We start from the raw sequence: 20,278 nt of genomic DNA, 5'->3' as shown, positions 1-20,278 counted from the left end.
CTACCAGGTACTCTAGAATGCAACTTTGGGATATGCCCACAATTAATCTTTTGGCATACTGAAAACTCTTGCTTTCTGTTTTCTTTCACAGTCTTTATGAAAAAGTCCCCCCCCATGGCATGTTCTGGTTTTTTATAATTCTGCTTGCACACAGAAAATTCTAGAGGAGTTTTATTTTTATTTTCCTTTATAGGAACTCTGCTTTTAAAAATCTGTATCATACCATTTTAATTGTATTTCACTATTTCAATCAGTTTAGTTGGTAATAAAATAAGATTCTTTAATCCAATTTCTAGGATCAGCCCTAGCATTTTTTTTAAAGATTGGTACACCCTCTTCTACTATCTGCCACTGCAGTTTTAATTAGATGGCATTTTTTGCTAGCATCTCAGCCTCCTCATTCTTAAATTTCTTCAGTACTTCTGAACGATTAACGTCCAAGCCTGATTTGTTGCCCCTAAGCCTAATAATCAATTTGTTCCAACACCTCATCTTTCAACATCAGCCTTTGACAAGGCCTCACTTTTATGGAAAAGAGTAGATCTAGGGTAGATATCTCCTCAATATATTCTGTTAAAGCAAAAACATCAAGAAGTTTCTCTCTAAACCCCTTATCCTTCTTAACTATTAACTTAGCTCCATTATAATCACTGTCTGTTAAGACTTACTAGTTCTCTCAAAGTATTCTTTGTTTCTGGAAAAAAATGCTGTTGCCTTGTTCATCTTCATATTCCCTCTCAGTCTTTAGATTTTTCATTATATATTTTACTGGTCAACATTTGTGTCTTTGTATAATGGTACCTCTTTGATTGGTTTTACCAGAGGACACTTGGAATAACTTTGAGTATACTGTTACTAGGCCATAATTTTGTGGTTCTTTTTTTGGTTCTTTTCTATATTGTTACTAAGGAATAATCCAAAAGTAACTCCCCCTTCCCTTTGGTCTGTTCTAGAACTGTTACATTAATTTACCAGCTTTTGTAAAGCACACAAGTGCTTGAAGAGGGAACCTAAATCATGGTAGGAATACATCATTAGCAAGTATTCGGGTACAAGTTAACAGTATCTGATGGTACACCTGTAGGCACAGAAGCTAGTGAGCCTCCAAATTACTAGTTTCTAATCTATGTTACTAAAGGGAACATTTTTTCTGGTCTTTACTATACACAAAAGATTACATGTCATGAAACGTATCAGTTTTTCTGCGTCCTAATTTTTTTTTACCCTGGCTATCATTTTCCTTAACTCCAAAGTGGAGCGCCTTCATTAACTTCTGCCTGACTGGTGCTAGGCTGATGCAGTTCCGCCCCACCCACAGTGCTTTCTGCATGATGGGAGAAGGGAGGAGAGGGAGCTCTGGCCTTGGATCCACCTGCTTGGGCTTGGAGAGGGAGCTCTGGGCTTGGATCCACCCCTCCAGTTCCAATCCACAGCACCTCCCCTCAGCACAAGGTGGGCAAACCTCAGCCCACAGCCTCCTTCCCTCCCTTCTCCCCAGAGATGGAGGTGGGGGGAGCAGGGCTAGGGTAGAAAGGCTTCAGGCATTCAGCTCCTCTTAAATTGGCTCTAAAATGGAACTTGATTCCCACCCCACCCAAGCCAACAGCAAACATGGCGGGGAGGTGGGGAGGGAGGTTCAGCGTAATTCACAGTGCTTGAGTTACAGTGGTAAGCTGCACATCTGGCAGCACCCTTAAACTTTTATTTAAATGGTCTATAGCAATTGCACTTCAATTTGCAAAAGTACCAAGGTAATTTTTCAAAGCATAACTTAAGTGAGACAAAGCTGCTCCTGAGAGGAATCTGTGTAAAAGCTGTACCTTGATAAACAGATTTGATTTTTCTTTATTCAATTGTATAGCTCCTGCCTTTAGTAAGAAAAAAAGTTTGCGTTCCTTTTTATTTCTGAAAAAAATGCACAGTCATAAAAATGAAGAGCAAAAGAATGAGCCAGACATTCCCTTCTACCCTGTATATCACTAATTATTACTGTGTTTCAAGCAACACTACAACTGGGGCAAAACCCATTAAAGGTAATGAAGTCACACATGCATTTCGAATGCTTTACCTAGCTTGCAGAATCTTTTAACAGTGGTAATAATGCATAAGAACAAACCCAGCTGGACTCAGCATATCTCTACACTGTTGACTTACTCTATATTCCTACCTATAACTCCCTACAGAGAACCTTATACCTTTAACCCTTGCTCAAATGCATGGCTAGCATAGAGGTTAAAGCCTGCACTTTACTTTAAGGCATGTTCCAACCCACATACAGGTAAAGAATAGGTATTTCAGCTCATTTTAGATAGCCCTCCAATACCACCCCACCTACAGGGCCAGCACAATATGATCTTTCTAGCTTCTTTGCTTCCTCTGCCTCTTGCATACCAGAAACAACCAGTCATTATATAAGCACAAGGATAGCATGTAACCCGTCACTCCAGCTGACCTTGATGCTCACAGATCAGCCAAATGGAAGATGGTCATCCAATGTGCTGCTAACGTCAGGGTTCTACTTAAATTGGTAGTGTGACTATGGAAGGGAGCATGATTTTGGGTGAAGCACTAAAAAATTCCACACCTGCAAACTGTCATGAGTTACAGTGGGGAGTGCATGCCTGTCAGCACCCTAAGAGCCTAGAACACACCTCTACAATCATAGCAGCAAATTCCTGTAACTGTAGAGCAGTGATACTTAACCAGGATCCTGCAGCACTCTAGGGTGCCCCCAGATCTTTTCAAGGTTAGTGCTGTTAGGTGTGCAAATGCAAGTCACAAAATAAATCCAGAGATTTCAAACAGGAATCCATAGTGTAAAAACATTCAGACCTGTTGTGGTCTTTCAGTTCTTTGCAATAGAAGTGCTCCATTTTTTTTTCTATAGGTAAAATCAAGTGAAAACTAAGTCTTATGAGGGGTGTGTTGAGTCACTGAGAACCAGGGCTGTAGAGGTAATATAGACACAGCTGGATAAAGGGTTGCATGCACTTTTGTGGTTTGAATGCTTCAGGGTTACAGTGGACAAGCATAGATTTCCAGGCAGACAGGCTAAAAGGCACAGGTCCACTTTTGCAAAAGTAGACATACTGTTAAAAAGTCCCGATGGGCAAGCAGTCAGGAAAAAAAAAGAGATTATTTGTAAACAAAGTGCATTTGGTGGTTAAGTCTCTAAAACTTCACAATATGCCATTGTTTAGGCATCCTGTCTGATTTGAACTCTTCTTTCATTAACGGCTTTTCATCTGATACTGCACAAATATAGAAAAATGTGTGAATGGCACTGCTTTAACCATTCATTAATTCCTACAACCCTACTCAAGTAATTCTCTTTGGAAAAAATCAACAATGTCATTCCAAATCTCCCTTTGTAGACAGAATTTATACAAATCACCTTCAACTGGCTGCAGTATAGTACATACTTCTATATGCATATCTATTACCAGCTCATTAATCACTCTATTATGCTACCAAACCTTGTATGAGAGACAATTAACTATTGACCACTATTAACATACTGAGTCAAAAATTCATAAATCAGAATTAAAATATGAATTTCAGTTCCCTCCCTTTTTGACACTTGCTTTGATAGCTTTGACACCAACTGCAGCTCAAATAGATAGTTCTCTTGTCTTATGATTATAATCTCAGACTCTGAGCCATGTTTTCAAAAAGAGATGCTTTAGGTGCACATGCAATATATGCAGTTATATACCTAATCATGTAAACTAAAGGGAGGAGCCAACTTGGACCAATTTTTTTTTTAGTTTGGCTGAAAGTGGAAGAAATTACTTTCTACCCAAGTTTGAGAAAGTTAAAAAAAAGCAAAAACAGCCTGTTACAACTAATAGAACTGGATAAACTGTACATTAAAAATCTTCAAAACAGTTTTATTATACATAGAAATGTAGCATAAGCAGGACACAGCTCTAGGTTTGCTCTGAATTCATAAAGAACCCTTTCCATCAAGCTTGCTGGGCAATTAACAGCTTCTTAACACTTCCTTCAGCCACACAGCATGCTCCTAGGGAGGATGGACCTTATGAAGAGTAACATTTGAAACGCAGAAAACAGTATAGAAAAAAAAATCCTAACTAGCATTTCATCTCCCTGGTGAAGGGAGGAGACATCAAACAGAAATAACCAGCGACATGAATATAGGTTAGGAGGAGATGTTCTGGCCAGCACGATGGCCAAAAGGGACCTTTGGGTTATGGTTGATCACAGGATGAACATGATCCAGCAGTGCAACACTGGAGTGAACAGAGCTAATAGCATACTGGGATGCATTAGCTGATGCATTGCGAGCAGGGCTAAGGGTGATACTTCCTCTCTACTCAGCATTGGTGAGACCCCAGCTGGAGTACTGGGTCCAGTTTTGGGCACTGCACTTCAAAAAGACGACGTGAAGAATCTGGAAAGGGTCCAGAGAAAGGCCACAAGAATGATTAAGGGCCTGGAGGACAAACCTTATGAGGAAAGACTAAGGGAGATCTGGGACTATCCAGTCTGGGGAAGAGAAAACTAAGGGGGAACTTGGTGGCCATCTATACATATGTAAGGGGTGAATAATTGGGAGCTGGGAGAAAAACTGTTCACTAGGGCACCCCAGGGGAAGACAAGGAGAAATGGCCATAAACTATTAGAGGATGGTTTCAGGTTGGATGCAAGAAAGAACTTCTTTATGGTGAGGATGACCAGAATCTAGTACAGACTTCCCAAGGAGGTAGTGTAGTCCCCAATCTTACAAACCTTCAGAAGGAGACTGGACAGACAGGGGTAATTTGATCTCAGCAGTATTCCTGCCCAGAGCAGAGGGGTTGGACTTGATGATCTTTTCAAGTCCCTGCCAGTCCTTAATTTCTATGATTCTATGATTCCCTTTTAATTTTCTCCCTCCAAATCCATGCATGAATACACATGATTTTGGGAATCTAAATTTAGATATATTTTCTCCTTAAACTCATCCAAATCCAGCTTATTTCAATCCAAGGTAAGAGCCCTAAATCAGATTATAGAAACACTCAGACTCCTGGTGCTATCTAATCCTATTGAACAGATGTGCCATCAAAACAATGTAAAAGTTCCCAATTAAAGCTATTTGAAATTTGTGGCTATCTTAATAAAACCTGAAAGTTCTTCCCAAACCTTCAATGTTACCCATCTGATTCTAGCATATCATATTCAAGTAACAACAAATGTTAACTCTGCTTAACTACAGCCAGATTTCATTGTTACAAATACTTGATGATGTTTAGAGAAACTTAATTAAACTATGTACTGGCTCAATGCAAGTCCCAAAATTTTATTCATAAAATAGGTCATTTCAAGTATCAAAATACTAAAACCAAACATGATGCGAGTATGGGCCCAATCAGTAAACAAACACTGCACCTCATCATGGCCAAAACTTTGCTTCCTCTATCCTGCAGGATTGGCCAAGACCAGCTAGCACAGAGAGGGAGCCAAACATTTTAGCAGACATGCTACAAATTAGCCACAAATACTCCCTAAGTGCCATTCTAATCTTCCCCTGCCCCATCTACTGCTCTGCTTCCGCCACTGTGCCCCCTGCCCTATCTGCTGCTCTGCTGTCTGCTTCCTGCCATATTTGCCACTGGGCTGCCTGTCCCTTCTCAAAACTGGTACATTTCACACACAGAGGCTGCCCATGCCACTTCTGGCACACAAGGCAGGTTGGCCACCCTGAGCTAGCATATTTTTAAAAGATATTAAACTGTGTTTGCAGAAATGGTGAAGTGTATTTGAAAATATGCTAACATCATTTGAAACATGACCTATTTTTCTACTCAAGGCCTTTGTGACAGAATATTCTGTCACAGAATATTAACGCTTCTGAGCACAAGCACCTGGGTTTTTTTCCTGGAGCCTGTGGAGAATGTATGTTACTCAATTAGTACCTCATCTTCTCACTGCATATGAAAAAGAAGCAGCTGAAATGTATTAGTAAATGAAGATATTCAGCACATACACTATACCAATATGTTTCAAATAAGATCAGAGGTAGGACAGATGGAGAGAGCCCTGAGACCTCTGATTTCTCAGGAAAGAAGGCTTTTAGAGCTCTTCTTTTTCAGCTGCTAGTAAAGTGCAATATAAAGAAGACTCACAAACCTCTTAACTCAGAAGGCAGTGTATCTTGGCTAGCCAGAAATACTGCAAGGAAAAGTGTACATTAACCTTCAACACAAACATAAAATGACCAGCTATGGAGGTTGGTTGTTTTTCCCCCCCTGAGTTGAGAGGATGAGAGGGATGATGTAAAAGTCAAAATTTAGAACTGAAGGAATAGAAAAGTACTTATTTCCTCATCACAGAAATAGCAAATTTCTCAAAGTGAGTGAGTGGGATTCACCAGTCCTTTACTACACGCACATGCCTACACCCAGGCCTCATCATGAATGCAGAAGACTAAGAGCATTGAGAAGGAAGAATTTTCTAACACAAACTGCCTCATGGAACAAATGCACAAAAATTAACTGATCCCTGGCCTGATATGCTTTTGCACACTTGCCTAACACAATCCTGCTCGATAGGTCTTGTCTTCACTACTAAAATAGCTTGTACTTTACACTTGGGTGACTTAAACATGTAAGCTATCATGAAACACACACACACACACACACACACACACACACACACAGAGTCAAGACAAGATATTTAACTTTCACTGTGAGGTGAACTCACAGGGCGCGTCCAGACCAGCCTGCATAAGCCTCTTGCCACGTGTCAAAGCAGCTTGAGACGCGGCAAGAGGCATGTTAGGAACAAAAAGAAATTCCCTGTGCTGCATATTTACAGCATCAGCTCAAAATTTGATACCTGGATATCCAGGTATCAAAATAAAAGCAGGGCAGGGCATGGTCCTGGACAACTGAGGCAACTGAAGGCTGGAGTCCTCCAAAGAGACGCTCTGGTATCTGACCAGAGCGTCTCTATGCCTGCTCCTTGCACCAATGCTGCAGCACACTGCCTGCCCGTGCAGGGCAAACAGCGATGCAGGCTGCAGCGACCTGGACCCAGGCTCCGTTCCAGGTAAGTGGGGGGTGGGGTGGCCTGGAGGGGAGCGGGGTGGGGCTGTGAGGGTGCGGGAGATCGTTGATGGGGCAGCTCAGGAGGGCTGGTTCCCCCACGTGGCCCACAGCTCACCCACAGCAGCAGCGGCAATCAGAGCACTTGGGGCCCTCCTGGTACAGCCCCCTGCACAGGGGAGCACAGGGCAGCACAGCTCGGCCCTGGCCACCTGGCACCCAGCGCTCCCTGTGCCACATCGCACGGGCTGGTCCAGCTCGGCATGGCACCGTGTACCTTCAGGCAGCTCCGGGCTGCCACTGGAGGCCTTGCACTGCTTGCGGGGACTGCCTGTTGTGCCAGGCCAGATCCTGCATGCACGGGCCCCACACGCCATTGGGCCAGTTCCGTGCACGCAGAAACTGGCTTGGTTGATGCGACAAGTGGTCCCCGTGAGTGGTGCGGGGTCCCGAGTGACAGCTCAGGAGGCCCAGAGCTACCTGAAGGTGCACGGCGCCAGGCCAGGCCGGGCCCATGCAATGTGGTGCAGGCAGCACCAGGTGCCAGGCAGCCAGGGCCAAGCCATGCTGCTGTGTGCTGTGTGTGGGTGGGGGGGCGGCTGTGCCAGGAGGGGCCCAAGCGCCACAATGGCCGCTGCTGTTGCAGGTGAGCTGTGGACTGTGCAGGGGCGCGGGTGTGGCCGCGCGTGGGGGGGGGGGGGGGGGGGGGGCTGCGCCCTGTGCGGAGCAGGGAACCCACCCCACCTGAGTAGCCCCCCTACAATTCCCACACACCCCACACCTCCCAACATCCCTCTACACCCACCCATCTGCATCCCCCCACATCCCTCTCCTGCAAACCCCACATTCCCCCATCTCACACACCCATCATACCCAGCTGCCAAACAGGATGAGATCTGCTGGCAAGAGCTGTGGTTGCAGGGGCAGCTGTCCCCACATCCTAGTTAGTGAAGGGGTCAGGGGGAACTCTAACTGTTCTATGATAAGGAAACCAAAAGCAAATGTTAAAACATATAAATATTTAGAATTTATTTTATTATGATGATCGAGACACTGTTAGGCTTCCAAACTGCTTTAACATTGTAAATATATCAATAAAACATTGCCCAACTGCTCTCTCTCTCTCTCATTTTAATTGTGGAAGAACATGGATTTTGGGGTATTTTAAAGAGTCAATTTTGGATTGTTTTTTATCAGAGATTTTTTAGTTTTTAAATAGGGAACACCAGGTTTCTTGCTAGCGAGGCAAGTGGCAGGGCCCAGGTTGAGGAGCCTGTTCAGGGCTGGCACCTGGGACCCAGCTGGTGGTGGCTGACCTCCTGGCCACTTGGGGCCAGGAGAAAATGCTTCGACAGTTCAAAGCAAGCCACCGCACCAAGAACATCTTCCGGGCAATAGCTGCCCAGAGGGCAGGGCGGCAGTACACATGGCAGTAGTGCTACACAAAGGTCAACTGTGCAGCCACAGCCAATTGGCAGCTGGTCCAGAGGTGCAGTCCCCCTCCAGATCTGGCAGGTGTACAGCCTTGGGGTCACATGCTGTCACAGGTGGCAGGTCATAGCCAGGAGGCAGCCCCCACTGCCAGACTGCTGCAGTGGGTAGAAAGTGCAGGGAACTCTTGGTTATGGTTGCTTCAGCAGTCCAGCTGGGACAAGGGGCTAATGTCCCCTGATACCAATTGGCCAGGCCCCAGAAGCTCCTGACTATCTGTATCACCCAATTATCGTGGGCCCTGAGACCCACACAGCTAACTAATAGCTCCTATTGTATGGGGCCGATGGATGGATGACAACAAAATACTTGGGACAACTAATGAAAAAAAGAGTTTTGGAGTGTCACGTGGGTCAAAGGGTCAAAAATGTGAAAATAAGTGCGCCTGAGGGGGACACTGAGCAGAGCCTCCCAGGCTGCTCCCACCGGTCCTCAAAAGCATCCAAGGAACCGATGGACGCTGCCCACTGGTGCTCTGCCTGGAGATGTGCATGGACAAGTGAGAGGAAAGTGGCCTCACAGTCTCCGGGCACCTTCCTGGCCAGAGCCTCCTTCCTGGTCAAATACAAGGCCCACTTGGCCAGGGCCAGGAAGAAGTTGCCAGGAGGTCCCAGGACTTGTGGGGCCACAGATGGGTTGACCAAAAACAAAAGGTGGGGGTTGAAATTCAACCAGAACCTCAAGTGGAGGCTCTGGAGGTGGAGGGGCTGCAGCCTTGCACACTCAAGGGTCATGTGCACCAGGGTCTCCCTCTGCCCGCAGAAGGGGCAGGAGACCGGGGTGTCCATGAAGCTCACCACATACACAATCGTGGCGATGGCTCTACGGAGGAGCTGCCAGCTGAGGTCCCCAGTGGCTCGTGGGATGAGGGTGGAGTACAGACTCAGCCACTGGGGTGCCCCAGCCATGCCCTGGCTGAGCAGGTCTTGCCACTTGGTGTCTGGACGGGATGCAAGGGTGGCATGATGGATAGTGCAATGCACGAGCATGTAGAGGTGGCAGCGATAGACGGTGGAAAAGCGGAACGGTCTGGTGTCCTTCAGCCGGCTCAGGTGGTGGAGCAGGGAGTGCCGTGAAGCCAGGTGAGGTGCCGGCGCCACGACAAATTCCAGGGGGCTGGAGAACACCGGGGGGGGCAGGACCACCACCACCCCAGAAGTTCCTGAGAGCAATTAGCCCTGAGCTGCTTGCCATAGCAGCTTTTTATACTGCCAAGACCAGCACAGGGCAGGTTTTTATACTGCTGGGACCAAGCTCTAGCTCCTCCTGGCTGCAAATCTGGCTGGAGTACTGTGTTCAGTTCTGGGTGCTGCACTTCAGGAGGGATGTGGACAGAATTGAGAGGGTCCAGAGGAGTGCCACCCGCATGATCCGGGGACAGCAAGGCAGACCCTATGAAGAGAGGCTACGGGACCTTAACCTGTTCAGCCTTCACAAGAGAAAGCTGAGGGGGGACCTAGTGGCCGTCTATAAACTCACTAGGGGAGACCAGCAGGGTTTGGGAGAGACCCTGTTCCCCCTAGAGCCCCCCAGGGTAACAAGGAATAACAACCACAAATTGTTAGAGAGTAGGTTTAGACTAGACATCGGAAGGCACTACTTCAGTCAGGGCGGCTAGGATCTGGAACCAACTTCCAAGGGAAGTGGTCATGGCTCCTACCCTGGGGGTCTTTAAGAGGAGGCTTGACATCTACCTGGCTGGGGTTATTTGAGCCCGGTTTTCTCTCCTGCCCAGGCAGGGGGTCAGACTTGATGATCTACAAGGTCCCTTCCGACCCTACTTCTATGAATCTATGAAAATCCGAGAGGAGCTGGGCAGGGCTATTTTACCCCAAGTGGCACAACTGACAACTGACGCCCAGGAAAAAGCCAACCTATTAAATAGGTACTTTGCGTCAGTCTTTCATCAGCCCCACGGGCCCGAAGACTGGAAGAAGGCCAATGTGGTGCCTATCTTCAAGAAAGGGAGGAAAGTGGATCCGGCTAACTATAGGCCCATCAGCCTGACTTCTATCCCGGGGAAGATCTTAGAAAAGTTTATTAAAGAGGCCATCCTTAATGGACTGGCCGACGCCAACATCTTAAGGGATAGCCAGCACGGGTTTGTTGCGGGTAGGTCTTGCTTGACCAATCTCATTTCCTTCTACGACCAGGTGACCTATCACCTGGACAAGGGAGAAGAGATTGATGTCATATATCTTGACTTCAAAAAAGCCTTCGATCTGGTGTCCCATGATCGCCTCTTGGAGAAACTGGCCAATTGTCGCCTTGGGTCCTCCACGATCCGCTGGCTGGAAAATTGGCTCCGGGGTCGGACCCAGAGGGTAGTACTCGATGGAAGTCACTCATCGTGGTGTCCTGTGACCAGTGGGGTCCCCCAAGGCTCTGTCCTTGGACCCATACTGTTCAACATCTTCATTAATGATGTGGACACTGGAGTCAGAAGCGGACTGGCCAAGTTCGCCGATGACACCAAACTTTGGGGCAAAGCATCCACACCAGAAGACAGGCAGGTTATCCAGGCTGACCTGGACAGGCTCAGCAAGTGGGCGGACGAGAATCTGATGGTGTTCAACGCCGATAAATGCAAGGTTCTCCACCTTGGGAAAAAAAACCCGCAGCATCCTTATAGGGTCGGCAGTGCTATGTTGGCTAGCACTATGGAAGAAAGAGACTTGGGGGTCATCATTGACCACGAGATGAACATGAGCCTGCAATGCGATGCGGCGGCTAGTAAAGCGACCAAAACGCTGGCTTTCATCCATAGATGCTTCTCAAGCAAATCCCGGGACGTCATTCTCCCCCTGTACTCGGCCTTAGTGAGGCCGCAGCTGGAGTACTGTGTCCAGTTTTGGGCTCCACAATTCAAAAAGGATGTGGAGAAGCTTGAGAGAGTCCAGAGAAGAGCCACGCGCATGATCAGAGGTCAGGGAAGCAGACCCTACGATGACAGGCTGAGAGCCCTGGGGCTCTTTAGCCTGAAAAAGCGCAGGCTCAGGGGTGATCTGATGGCCACCTACAAGTTTATTAGGGGTGACCACCAGTATCTGGGGGCACGTTTGTTCACCATGGCGCCCCAAGGGATGACAAGGTCGAATGGTCACAAACTACTTCAAGATCGTTTCAGGCTGGACATAAGGAAGAATTTCTTTACTGTGCGAGCCCCCAAGGTCTGGAACAGCCTGCCACCGGAGGTGGTTCAAGCGCCTTCATTGAACACCTTCAAGATGAAACTGGATGCTTATCTTGCTGGGATCCTATGACCCCAGCTGACTTCCTGCCCTTTGGGCAGGGGGCTGGACTCGATGATCTTCCGAGGTCCCTTCCAGCCCTAATGTCTATGAAATCTATGAACTTGCCCCACACCAAAGTGTGTATCCAGGCATGTGTGCCAAGGCAAAAATCCCTGGTTCAAATTTGTGCTGCTCCTATTTGAGCTTCTGTAAGTGCATGTGCCTGCATGTGTGGACGCGCCCACAGAGGTCAACTATATTCAGGGGTATAGGACTGACCTCAGAGAACCATGGTAAAATTTAAGTAACCATGCTTCCAAAGTATTTTTTTTTTTAAATTTGGGTCAGTTATTTATCTTAAACCCGAATACATAAATAAAACATCGTTTTAGTAGGAAGACCAAGCCAGAAAGGCTTCAGTGTGCTGTTATAACAACTGTATGAAATGCTTAGAACCAGGAGTTATAAAATTTTGCATTTTTCAATGAAAGTATTCTAAACAAAAATTTTCACTACTATTTAAAATTGTCATTAAAATGACATTGCCACTAAAAATGAAAAAAAACAGAATCTAAATTGAAATGGGAATAACAGTCATTGCTGTTTTTTTTTTGCTAGGGAAGAAGCCTCTTATAATAATGAGTGAGAAATGTTCCTAACCAATAAGTCAATTGCTTTGAGCAAAATTTTTAACAGAAATAAAGCTAGATTTCTCAAATCAGCTCTAATAAATAAAAATGTGATAAAATGTACATTTTAGCATATTGTGGGACAGGATTATGAATTTGGATGTTTCTAATTATTTAAAAATAACTCAAATACAATTTAAAAGTAGCGGGAAAGTTGGCTCCACTCAGACTGAAACATTCAAAACTTTAACTGTTATACATGCTGGCAGTAGTAAAACCATTAATTTGGAACACCAAGTAATAGTTTGTTCCTGTGTACAGAGAAATTTAAATATTGGGTTTCAACTTTTAACCTAAATTGGATATAGACAGGATTACTGTTTCAACCAGAATGGGAAATGTATATTCATAATGCTTTATTATAAAAAACAATCTCTTCTGAGCAGACATACTTGTGTTTATTGGTACCATTCTTATAGTTCTTGCTTTCAATTTATTTTAATGAATCTACAGAGATTTTTATATAATAAGCTCATTCATAAACATTAAATTAGCTGTATACAAGCTGAAAAATTGTTTGATAAAATTCAATCTAACATAAGATAGAGAACAAAATACTAGTGTGTACATTACCTTAGCATTCTCAAGTAGTACATCATTTCTACCTAAACCGGGTCCTATGACAATTGAATGCAGTCGTGGTAACCACTTTTCCACTTCATGAACAGCATTAGGACTGTCACTAAATTAAAGAAAAAGAAGTAAAAAGAGATTTACTTTCAATACTCTAGAAGTCCAAAAGATCAGTGTATGGTCAAAGGAAGCACAGGGGGGGGTGGGGGGTAATGTTTCTCTATAATATATATTTTAATAATTTGGGGGGTAACAAGACACAGCAAGAGAAACATCTTTTAGAATTGACCTGATGTCAATCCAGGAACATGGCTCCTACTATTTTAGTCACACAGTGCATTTCCCATGCCTTACTGGACTCTGGGTTTAAACCCAAGCAGAATAAAGTTATTAACTATAAAGTCCCATGTTATTAAAGAAAGGGGAAAAAAAACCCCTACATCAAGAACAACTTTTCTGTTTAGGTCTCTCTTTGGAAAGCTTTTAACGTAATACCTTTAAGAATTCTTCTGTGATGAAAACTCTTCTCTAGTTAAATGAATCCCAAGATAATACTATTTCCCAATATCAGCCCTACCAGATCTCATTGTTTTATCAGTAACGGAAATAATTTATAGATGGCATGTGAGAGGGGAGGCAAAAGCCCCCCTGACTCACCCCAGATCCCTTCCCGACGTGCCCCGTTATTTACTGCAGGGACAGCAAAGAGCAGCAGCTGGAGGGAGACTCCGGGGCTGGCTCGGCAGTTCCAGAGCTGCCTGAGTCTGCAAATCAGCAGGCGCAGGGGGCATGGCCTGAGAGAGATGTGAGCTGCTCAAAAAGTAGCTGGGGATGCAACTGGAGGCAGGCAGGGAGGAGGAGAGCTGGGTGCTGGCAGGGAGGTGCGGGCTGAAGATCCAGGGGACACGAACCCCGAGGACAGGAGCAGAAAACCTCATATTTGCCAGGGAATGCTGGCAGGCAAACGGGGGAAACTCAAGCCCCAGGAGCAGAGGAACACCAGGGAGCTCCACCAGAGAGGAGCAGTGCCCGGGGACACCACAAAGGGGAGACAAGGCTCCAACAGAAGCCCCACGTACTGTGGCAGGGAACGGGCCCAAGGGACTGACGACACCCCTGGGCAACACAGCAGTGAGGGAGGCATGAAGGAGCACGGAGCCCATGCAAAGGGGATGAGCAACACTGGCTGGTGGGACCCAGACAGCCCAGCTGCAGGTTAGATGCTCCCAAAAGTGGAAGGGACGTGGGCCCCAGGGAGGCTTCCCTGAGAGGGCCAACAGGGGCCCGGCACAGGGTGGCCATCCCTCCCGAACGCCCAATAGGCAAAGAGGGATGGCTGAGTCCCCAACAAGACCAAAGGCCCTGAGAGACAAGATCCCAGGAGCCCCGTCAGCAGACACTGATCCCTTACATTCAGTTTTCCCTAAGTTACAGTTAACCCCGGATGGGGGTGTGTTTAGTTGCCTAGGCTCCAGTCCAAAGACAAAAATGGCCTTAGAAAGATGGGTGGCTAGAAAGGCCCGACCCTTGAAGGTGGGCGGTGCGGAGGAGATGGGATCATCCAAGGGCAAGACCTGCGGAGAGCAGAGTCTGCCCTGGCCATGGATGCGGTAAGGGCTGGGTAAAGGGGAGGTTGGAGCCTCACAAAGAAACCTAGGGCTGAGATCCCCTCAGACCACCTGCAGCGAACTGCCTCCCAAGAAAAAGAATAAAAACAAAGATGCAGCAGGCGAGTAGGAGCAGCACCCGAACCACTTTGGTGGTGCCGAATTCAGATCTCACCCTGACATCACTGTGGAGCAAGGCACCAGCCAAGGAGGGGCCAAAGCCCTATAACACCTATCAGCGACATGGCATTATAGAACACATTGCATCCTATGATAGCTTGAGTTTCTCCTGGACAACCTCAACAGTTTCTAAATGGGCAAATGTGAGCAACCTTTACTATATTTATTCAAATCCAAGACAACACTGAATTTAAAACAATTCTCTAATTAAATTATATACATGGAAAATGTATAAATTTGTTAAAATCTTCCATGTGTAGAAACTATTCATTGGAGGGGCATCTTAAATTCATTGCCCCCACTGCCACACTGGGGCAAACAATGGCTGGAGGGCAGGGAGTGTGGGAAACAAGTGGCCTAATCTCTGTCCCCTGCCTCTCCCCTAACACCTTGCCCCCTGCTGCCTGTCCCCTCTACCACTTGCCTGTACTCCCTTTGCACCAGGTTCCCTACAGTGTGCCTGTACACACTTGAACTAGACCCCCTACAGTATGTATCCCCTAGCACCTTTATCTCCCGACCACTTACCTTTACCCCTGACCCACTTCACAAACCCAGTGCCTCCCTTGGTGCATGCCCCATGCCCCACAATCTCTGCCCTCCTGCTGTCTTTGCCAATGCCATCTTGACCTCCCTTTCCCTGCTGCCACCATTGCCCCCCCTCCCACCATCTACACTCCAGTTCTGGCTCCACCCCTGAGCATCAAGCAAAGGAACAGATGGTTGTTCTGGCCCCAGTAGGACCACACAGCAGCAGCCGCAGAAATGACAGTTCTGGCCCCACTTGCTATGCGGCCAGAACAACCATGTGCTCCATAGGTGGAGGGCAAGTGGCAGTGGGGGGGGGGCATGTGCAGTGAGGGGCAGGGCAGCAATTATGGCTTTAACTCCAATCCCTACCCTGAGTCAGAGTCAGAGAGGGAACCACAGCAACCACCTGGCTCCTCCCACTCACTTGTACTCAAATCCAAAATGAGAGGCTTTTTGCCCATGTATTAAAATAGAGGGAAAACCTAATCTTGGATTTGAGTAAAGGCATTTCAAGCAGTTATTTAAAAGACCATTCATAATCATCAAAGTAATGCATACAGGCAACCCCCGCTTAATGAGGTTTCGCTATAGCGCTCATTTAAAATACATGCCTAGTTTCACTTAGCATGCAGAGCATTTCGTTATAATGCTCAGCATGGTGGGTGGGGAGAAGCAGTGGCAGCGGCATCATTGTCAAGTTGAATTGGTGTGTGGCAGTCGGTGGGACCCAGGGTGGGGTGGCAGGAGCCCAGGGTCCACTCTAGCACGTGGTGCTGGAGCGGGCGGGGAGAAGCCATGGCAAGAAGGGGTGGGCGGGGGGCCGTGGAGCATAAGCATGGAGCCCAAGCTGGCAGGGCCCAGGGTGGGGTGACAGGAGCCTGGGGTCCACTCCAGCATGTGGTGCTGGAACAGCCAGGGGGCAGGGAGGAATGGCGGTGGCAACGAGAAGGGGTAGGCAGGGAGCGTGAGCACAGTGCCCGGGCCAACAGGGCAGCAGGAGCACGGGGCCCAAGGCCAGGGCTAGCAGGAGTGTGGGGCCTAGGCCAGTGCGAGCCAGCGCTCAAGTACATGCATGCAGTGTCCCCTGCCCTAGGCCACAGTGAGGCCAAGCCTGTGACCCATTCTGCTCCGGGTACGCACTCACCCATGGGGCACGGACACCATTCTGAGCTTCCCCCGCTGCCTTCCTGTTATTAATCCCTGGGCAGGTGGGTCCCTGACTCAGGCCTGCACGAGAGGCAGCTGGGGCTGCACACGTGTGCTGGTGGCCAGCAGGTGCAGGCTAGCAGGGGTGGAACAATGAGGCCAGGAGGAGCCAATGCCTTCCCTGGCAGAGCCCGTGCAGTGCCTTGCTGAGACTGGCAGGGCCAGGGCTGGCCAGTGGTGCAGAACCAATTATATTTATTTACATTAAACCCTATGGGAAAATGGGTTTCGCTTAACGCTGTTTCACTTAGCACTTGAATTTTCCGGAACCAATTAAGAGCGTTAAGCAGGTGTTGCCTGCATTCAGAAATTTAAGTTTGGATCAAATCTTACTCTTTCTTGGTTCAGTAGCATTAGCTGACAACTCCTCTTCACAAACGCATGATCTAAGCCATGGGTGTTAAACATATGGCCTATGGGGCTCTGAGAGAGGATAGGATTTGGAGGGTGGGACTAGTAGGGGTGGGGCCAGACACCAAAATCCAGGGTACAGAACCCCACTGGGGACATCTGTTGGAGTACAGGGGAGAGCAAGTTTGACACCTTTGATCCAAACAATTTTGGGTTAAACAGGGAAAAAAATGTTATTTATCTTACAATATTAATATGTTAATATCCCATTAAAACTATTACGAAAATAAATCAACTCCTGACAGTGCTTTGGTTAATTTAATCTCATTTAGATTCTAAGAAAACAAATTCTGAGCTAGAAGTTTGAGTATTGATTATGCTACCTGACTCCGTTTTTGTTTTTGGTTCTTTGATGTCTTGCTGTTGCCTGCTTGCAGAGATGAACCAGATCACTTGTTATGAATGTGGTAAAGGTAAAAGTTGGAAGCAGTCTCTACTGCTTGCTTAAGTCTTATTTATACTTTTTCCTTCCATAGTTTTACTGTAGATGCAAGAAACACTTCTTTAGCATTTGACTAGATTCTTGACTGTTACTGACTAATATTGACTGTCATTCTTTCATTGGCTCAACACCTTTGGTGTTTTATTCAAGATGAAGCAGCTGAAGTTACTGCCTGCTACATTTGCAGTAGGGTGATAATTTTTCCTACACTAAATTATAATGTTGCCTTCATCCTTGTAGCAGCAAATTCTCAGACTACCTTCAAAATTTCAGCTTTTTTTCATTCATTTTGTAAGACAGCCTGTTAGTTTTATTACGTTTCAACAAGAATTAATTTCTGCTTCAAATATGTCTAAACACCCTTACTTTATATAGAACCTCTTAAGTTTTGAAAATGATTTTAAAAGTTAATGTGTTATGACATAAATTCAAGTAATGAAAAAAGTTATTGTCCCCCCTTCTGCCCCCTTTTTTTTGGAAGAGAATTTTGTGTTTTTGAATTTGGTAAGAAAATTACATAAGCACTGCCAGGTAATGAATTAATTTTCCAATTAATAGTAATAGTTTTATTCAATTGCCCTGTTACATTAGTAACCAGTTACTACAACAGATGACCTTACTATTGTTTGGAACAATAATAATAGTTTTGTCTTATAACAATGGCATTAGGAAGCTGTTATTGGACTTGTATTTACAATACAAATTATTTGCAGATAGCACCACAAAAACTTGGTTAAGCATTTCAAAAGGTTTTTCACTTTTTAGTAAGGACATACATTTCAAAAGACTCATAGAAACCATTTCACAACCATTAACACTGTTCTTACCATTTAAGGAATGAGATGATAATTTCTTCTGTTAATTGTCTTTTACTAAAATGGTCTTCAGATTTATCTACCATTTTCAGTATATTTATAATTAAAACTTCCTTTAAATATTGTATGCAAAACAGAATTTCAAAACCTATGTTTTTCAAAATGTAATAAAAAATTGTGTAAAATATTAAAGCACGCTGGAAATTATAAACTGCATTTCCGAACCTACGTAAGTACCAACATTTTAGGGATGAGGGTACTATATCCTCTGACACTGCAGACTTGGCCTGGATGACAAAAGAAATTCTCTAGAATGAGTCTGAACATTTTGTCTGATAATCCAATAATCATCTGATAAGTAAATACATAAGCAAGTGTTGTCATAGTGCTTCAAGTATCCTGATTATGAAAAATAATTTTATAATTCAGTAAAGGTGCAGATGGTTTTTTTAATGCCCTAATATTGTTAAATTAAACAAATAACTATTTTTGCACTGATACTGAGGTCTGCCCTCAACATGTAGTCTGGAATTCTTGGCCAGGCCTACTGAGGCACTCACCTACCCTCCAATCACTCCTTCTATAATCCTGATCATATCAAGTCTGACACTAAAAAGGGCGGGAGTGCCAAGACTGATTCTACTACGATACTTACAAAAAGGTGGGCAGGGAGCATGAACAAGGCAAGTCCCACTTGGGTAAATACAGTATTTCAATTGTTCATCTAGCCAACATTATGAGCATGCTGAAAACTAGATGAATAGATGGAAAAAGGAACAGTTGTCATCAGTTCAAAGGAAGGCTTCATTCACTGTGAAAAGACTAATCTCAAGATCCTGAATAAAAATTCAGTCCTACTACATGTATTGACAAGTTATTTAATGAATTTCTTAACTATGTTACATGGAAAGACTAAAACTGCAAGGCGGGTAGCTCCATCTGAGGCCATAACACCTTCGCATTTTTCTAGAGTTAATCAATACTTGCTGCACTTTTTAGAGGCATTATTTTTGAAGATCCATTAGAGTGTTATAGCCCATGAAGGAACATGCAGTGATGCAGGGAAGGATGTATGATAAATTTTGTCCTCAGGTAGTTAAGTCTTCAGCTACCAGTGGAGGTCTGTACACTCCCTTGGAAAGTTAAGGGAGTACAAAAATTATGCTGATTTCTCTATACGAATGTAATCAAAATTATACTGGGTCTGCCTTACCTTCTTTAGCACCCTTTAGGTCAGAGGAGGAGAGAAAGACAGACAGAGGACCCTAGTCTCAGTATGACAGCAAGGCATCTCCCTGCTCTTGAGCAAAACCTGTGGCATTTAGAGTTGCAAAAAGGCAAAATGCAACGTCTTCCCACCCCTTATATTGCAGAACTTTTAAATTCTTTGTGCAGCTTCACTGCCTTTCCAATCACCTGATCTGAGAGGCCACAAAGCTATGCAATAAACCATGGTTGTAAGCTGGCCTTATTTGATGACCTAATGCACTGCTGTCACATTGTCTGCAACAACATGCATTATACCTAGTTTTTGATACGTGGTAGAAAAGATGGAACAGCTCAAAGGACCAGTTTCAGTTCCCAGTACATTAATATGCAGTGCCCTTTTTTAAGAATGTCAGCGGCTATAAACAGTTATTTTGTTAAAATGAACTCCCCCTCTCCCCAGATGGAGATGACTGCAGTTTCTAAAGGAGATGAAGAGTTGAAAATGAGCTCTCAGAACATTGCAATGTTGAGTCCACCATAACAGAAATAGAAGGTAAACCACGTAATAGGGCTGTGCGAAGCTTCGGGTCCCGATTCAATTCGGCGGAGATTCAGCCTGATTTGGTGGCTGAATCTCCAAATCCGAATTGAACCAGGGGGTCAATAAAAAGGTCTGAATTGATTCAAAGTTCTCCAAATCGTTGGAAAAGATTCGGAGAGCTTCGATGATTCAGGCAGTCCCTGCCCACTGCAGTAGGGAGCTGGAGCTGCACTCGGAGCTGGTAAACAGGGGGCAGGGGAGGGGACCATGGCGGGACTCCTGCCAGGCCCCATCCCCT

General features: G+C 45.5%; 1 protein-coding gene across 2 annotated transcripts in view; it reads right to left on the bottom strand.

Moving 5' to 3' along the window:
• The window catches only part of NAXD (NAD(P)HX dehydratase), a 59,576-nt gene that overhangs the window by 16,457 nt on the left and 22,841 nt on the right, over positions 1–20,278 (bottom strand). For both annotated transcript variants that reach the window (XM_006017232.3, XM_025196079.1), the window contains exon 5: positions 13,039–13,147. In XM_006017232.3, the coding sequence (XP_006017294.1) occupies positions 13,039–13,147 (109 nt within the window). The remainder of the gene's footprint in view (positions 1–13,038; positions 13,148–20,278) is intronic.

The sequence above is a fragment of the Alligator sinensis genome, unplaced genomic scaffold, assembly GCF_000455745.1.
Source record: "Alligator sinensis unplaced genomic scaffold, ASM45574v1 scaffold288_1, whole genome shotgun sequence".
Taxonomy (NCBI): domain Eukaryota; kingdom Metazoa; phylum Chordata; order Crocodylia; family Alligatoridae; genus Alligator; species Alligator sinensis.
This window is presented reverse-complemented; position numbering and strand designations above follow the sequence as displayed.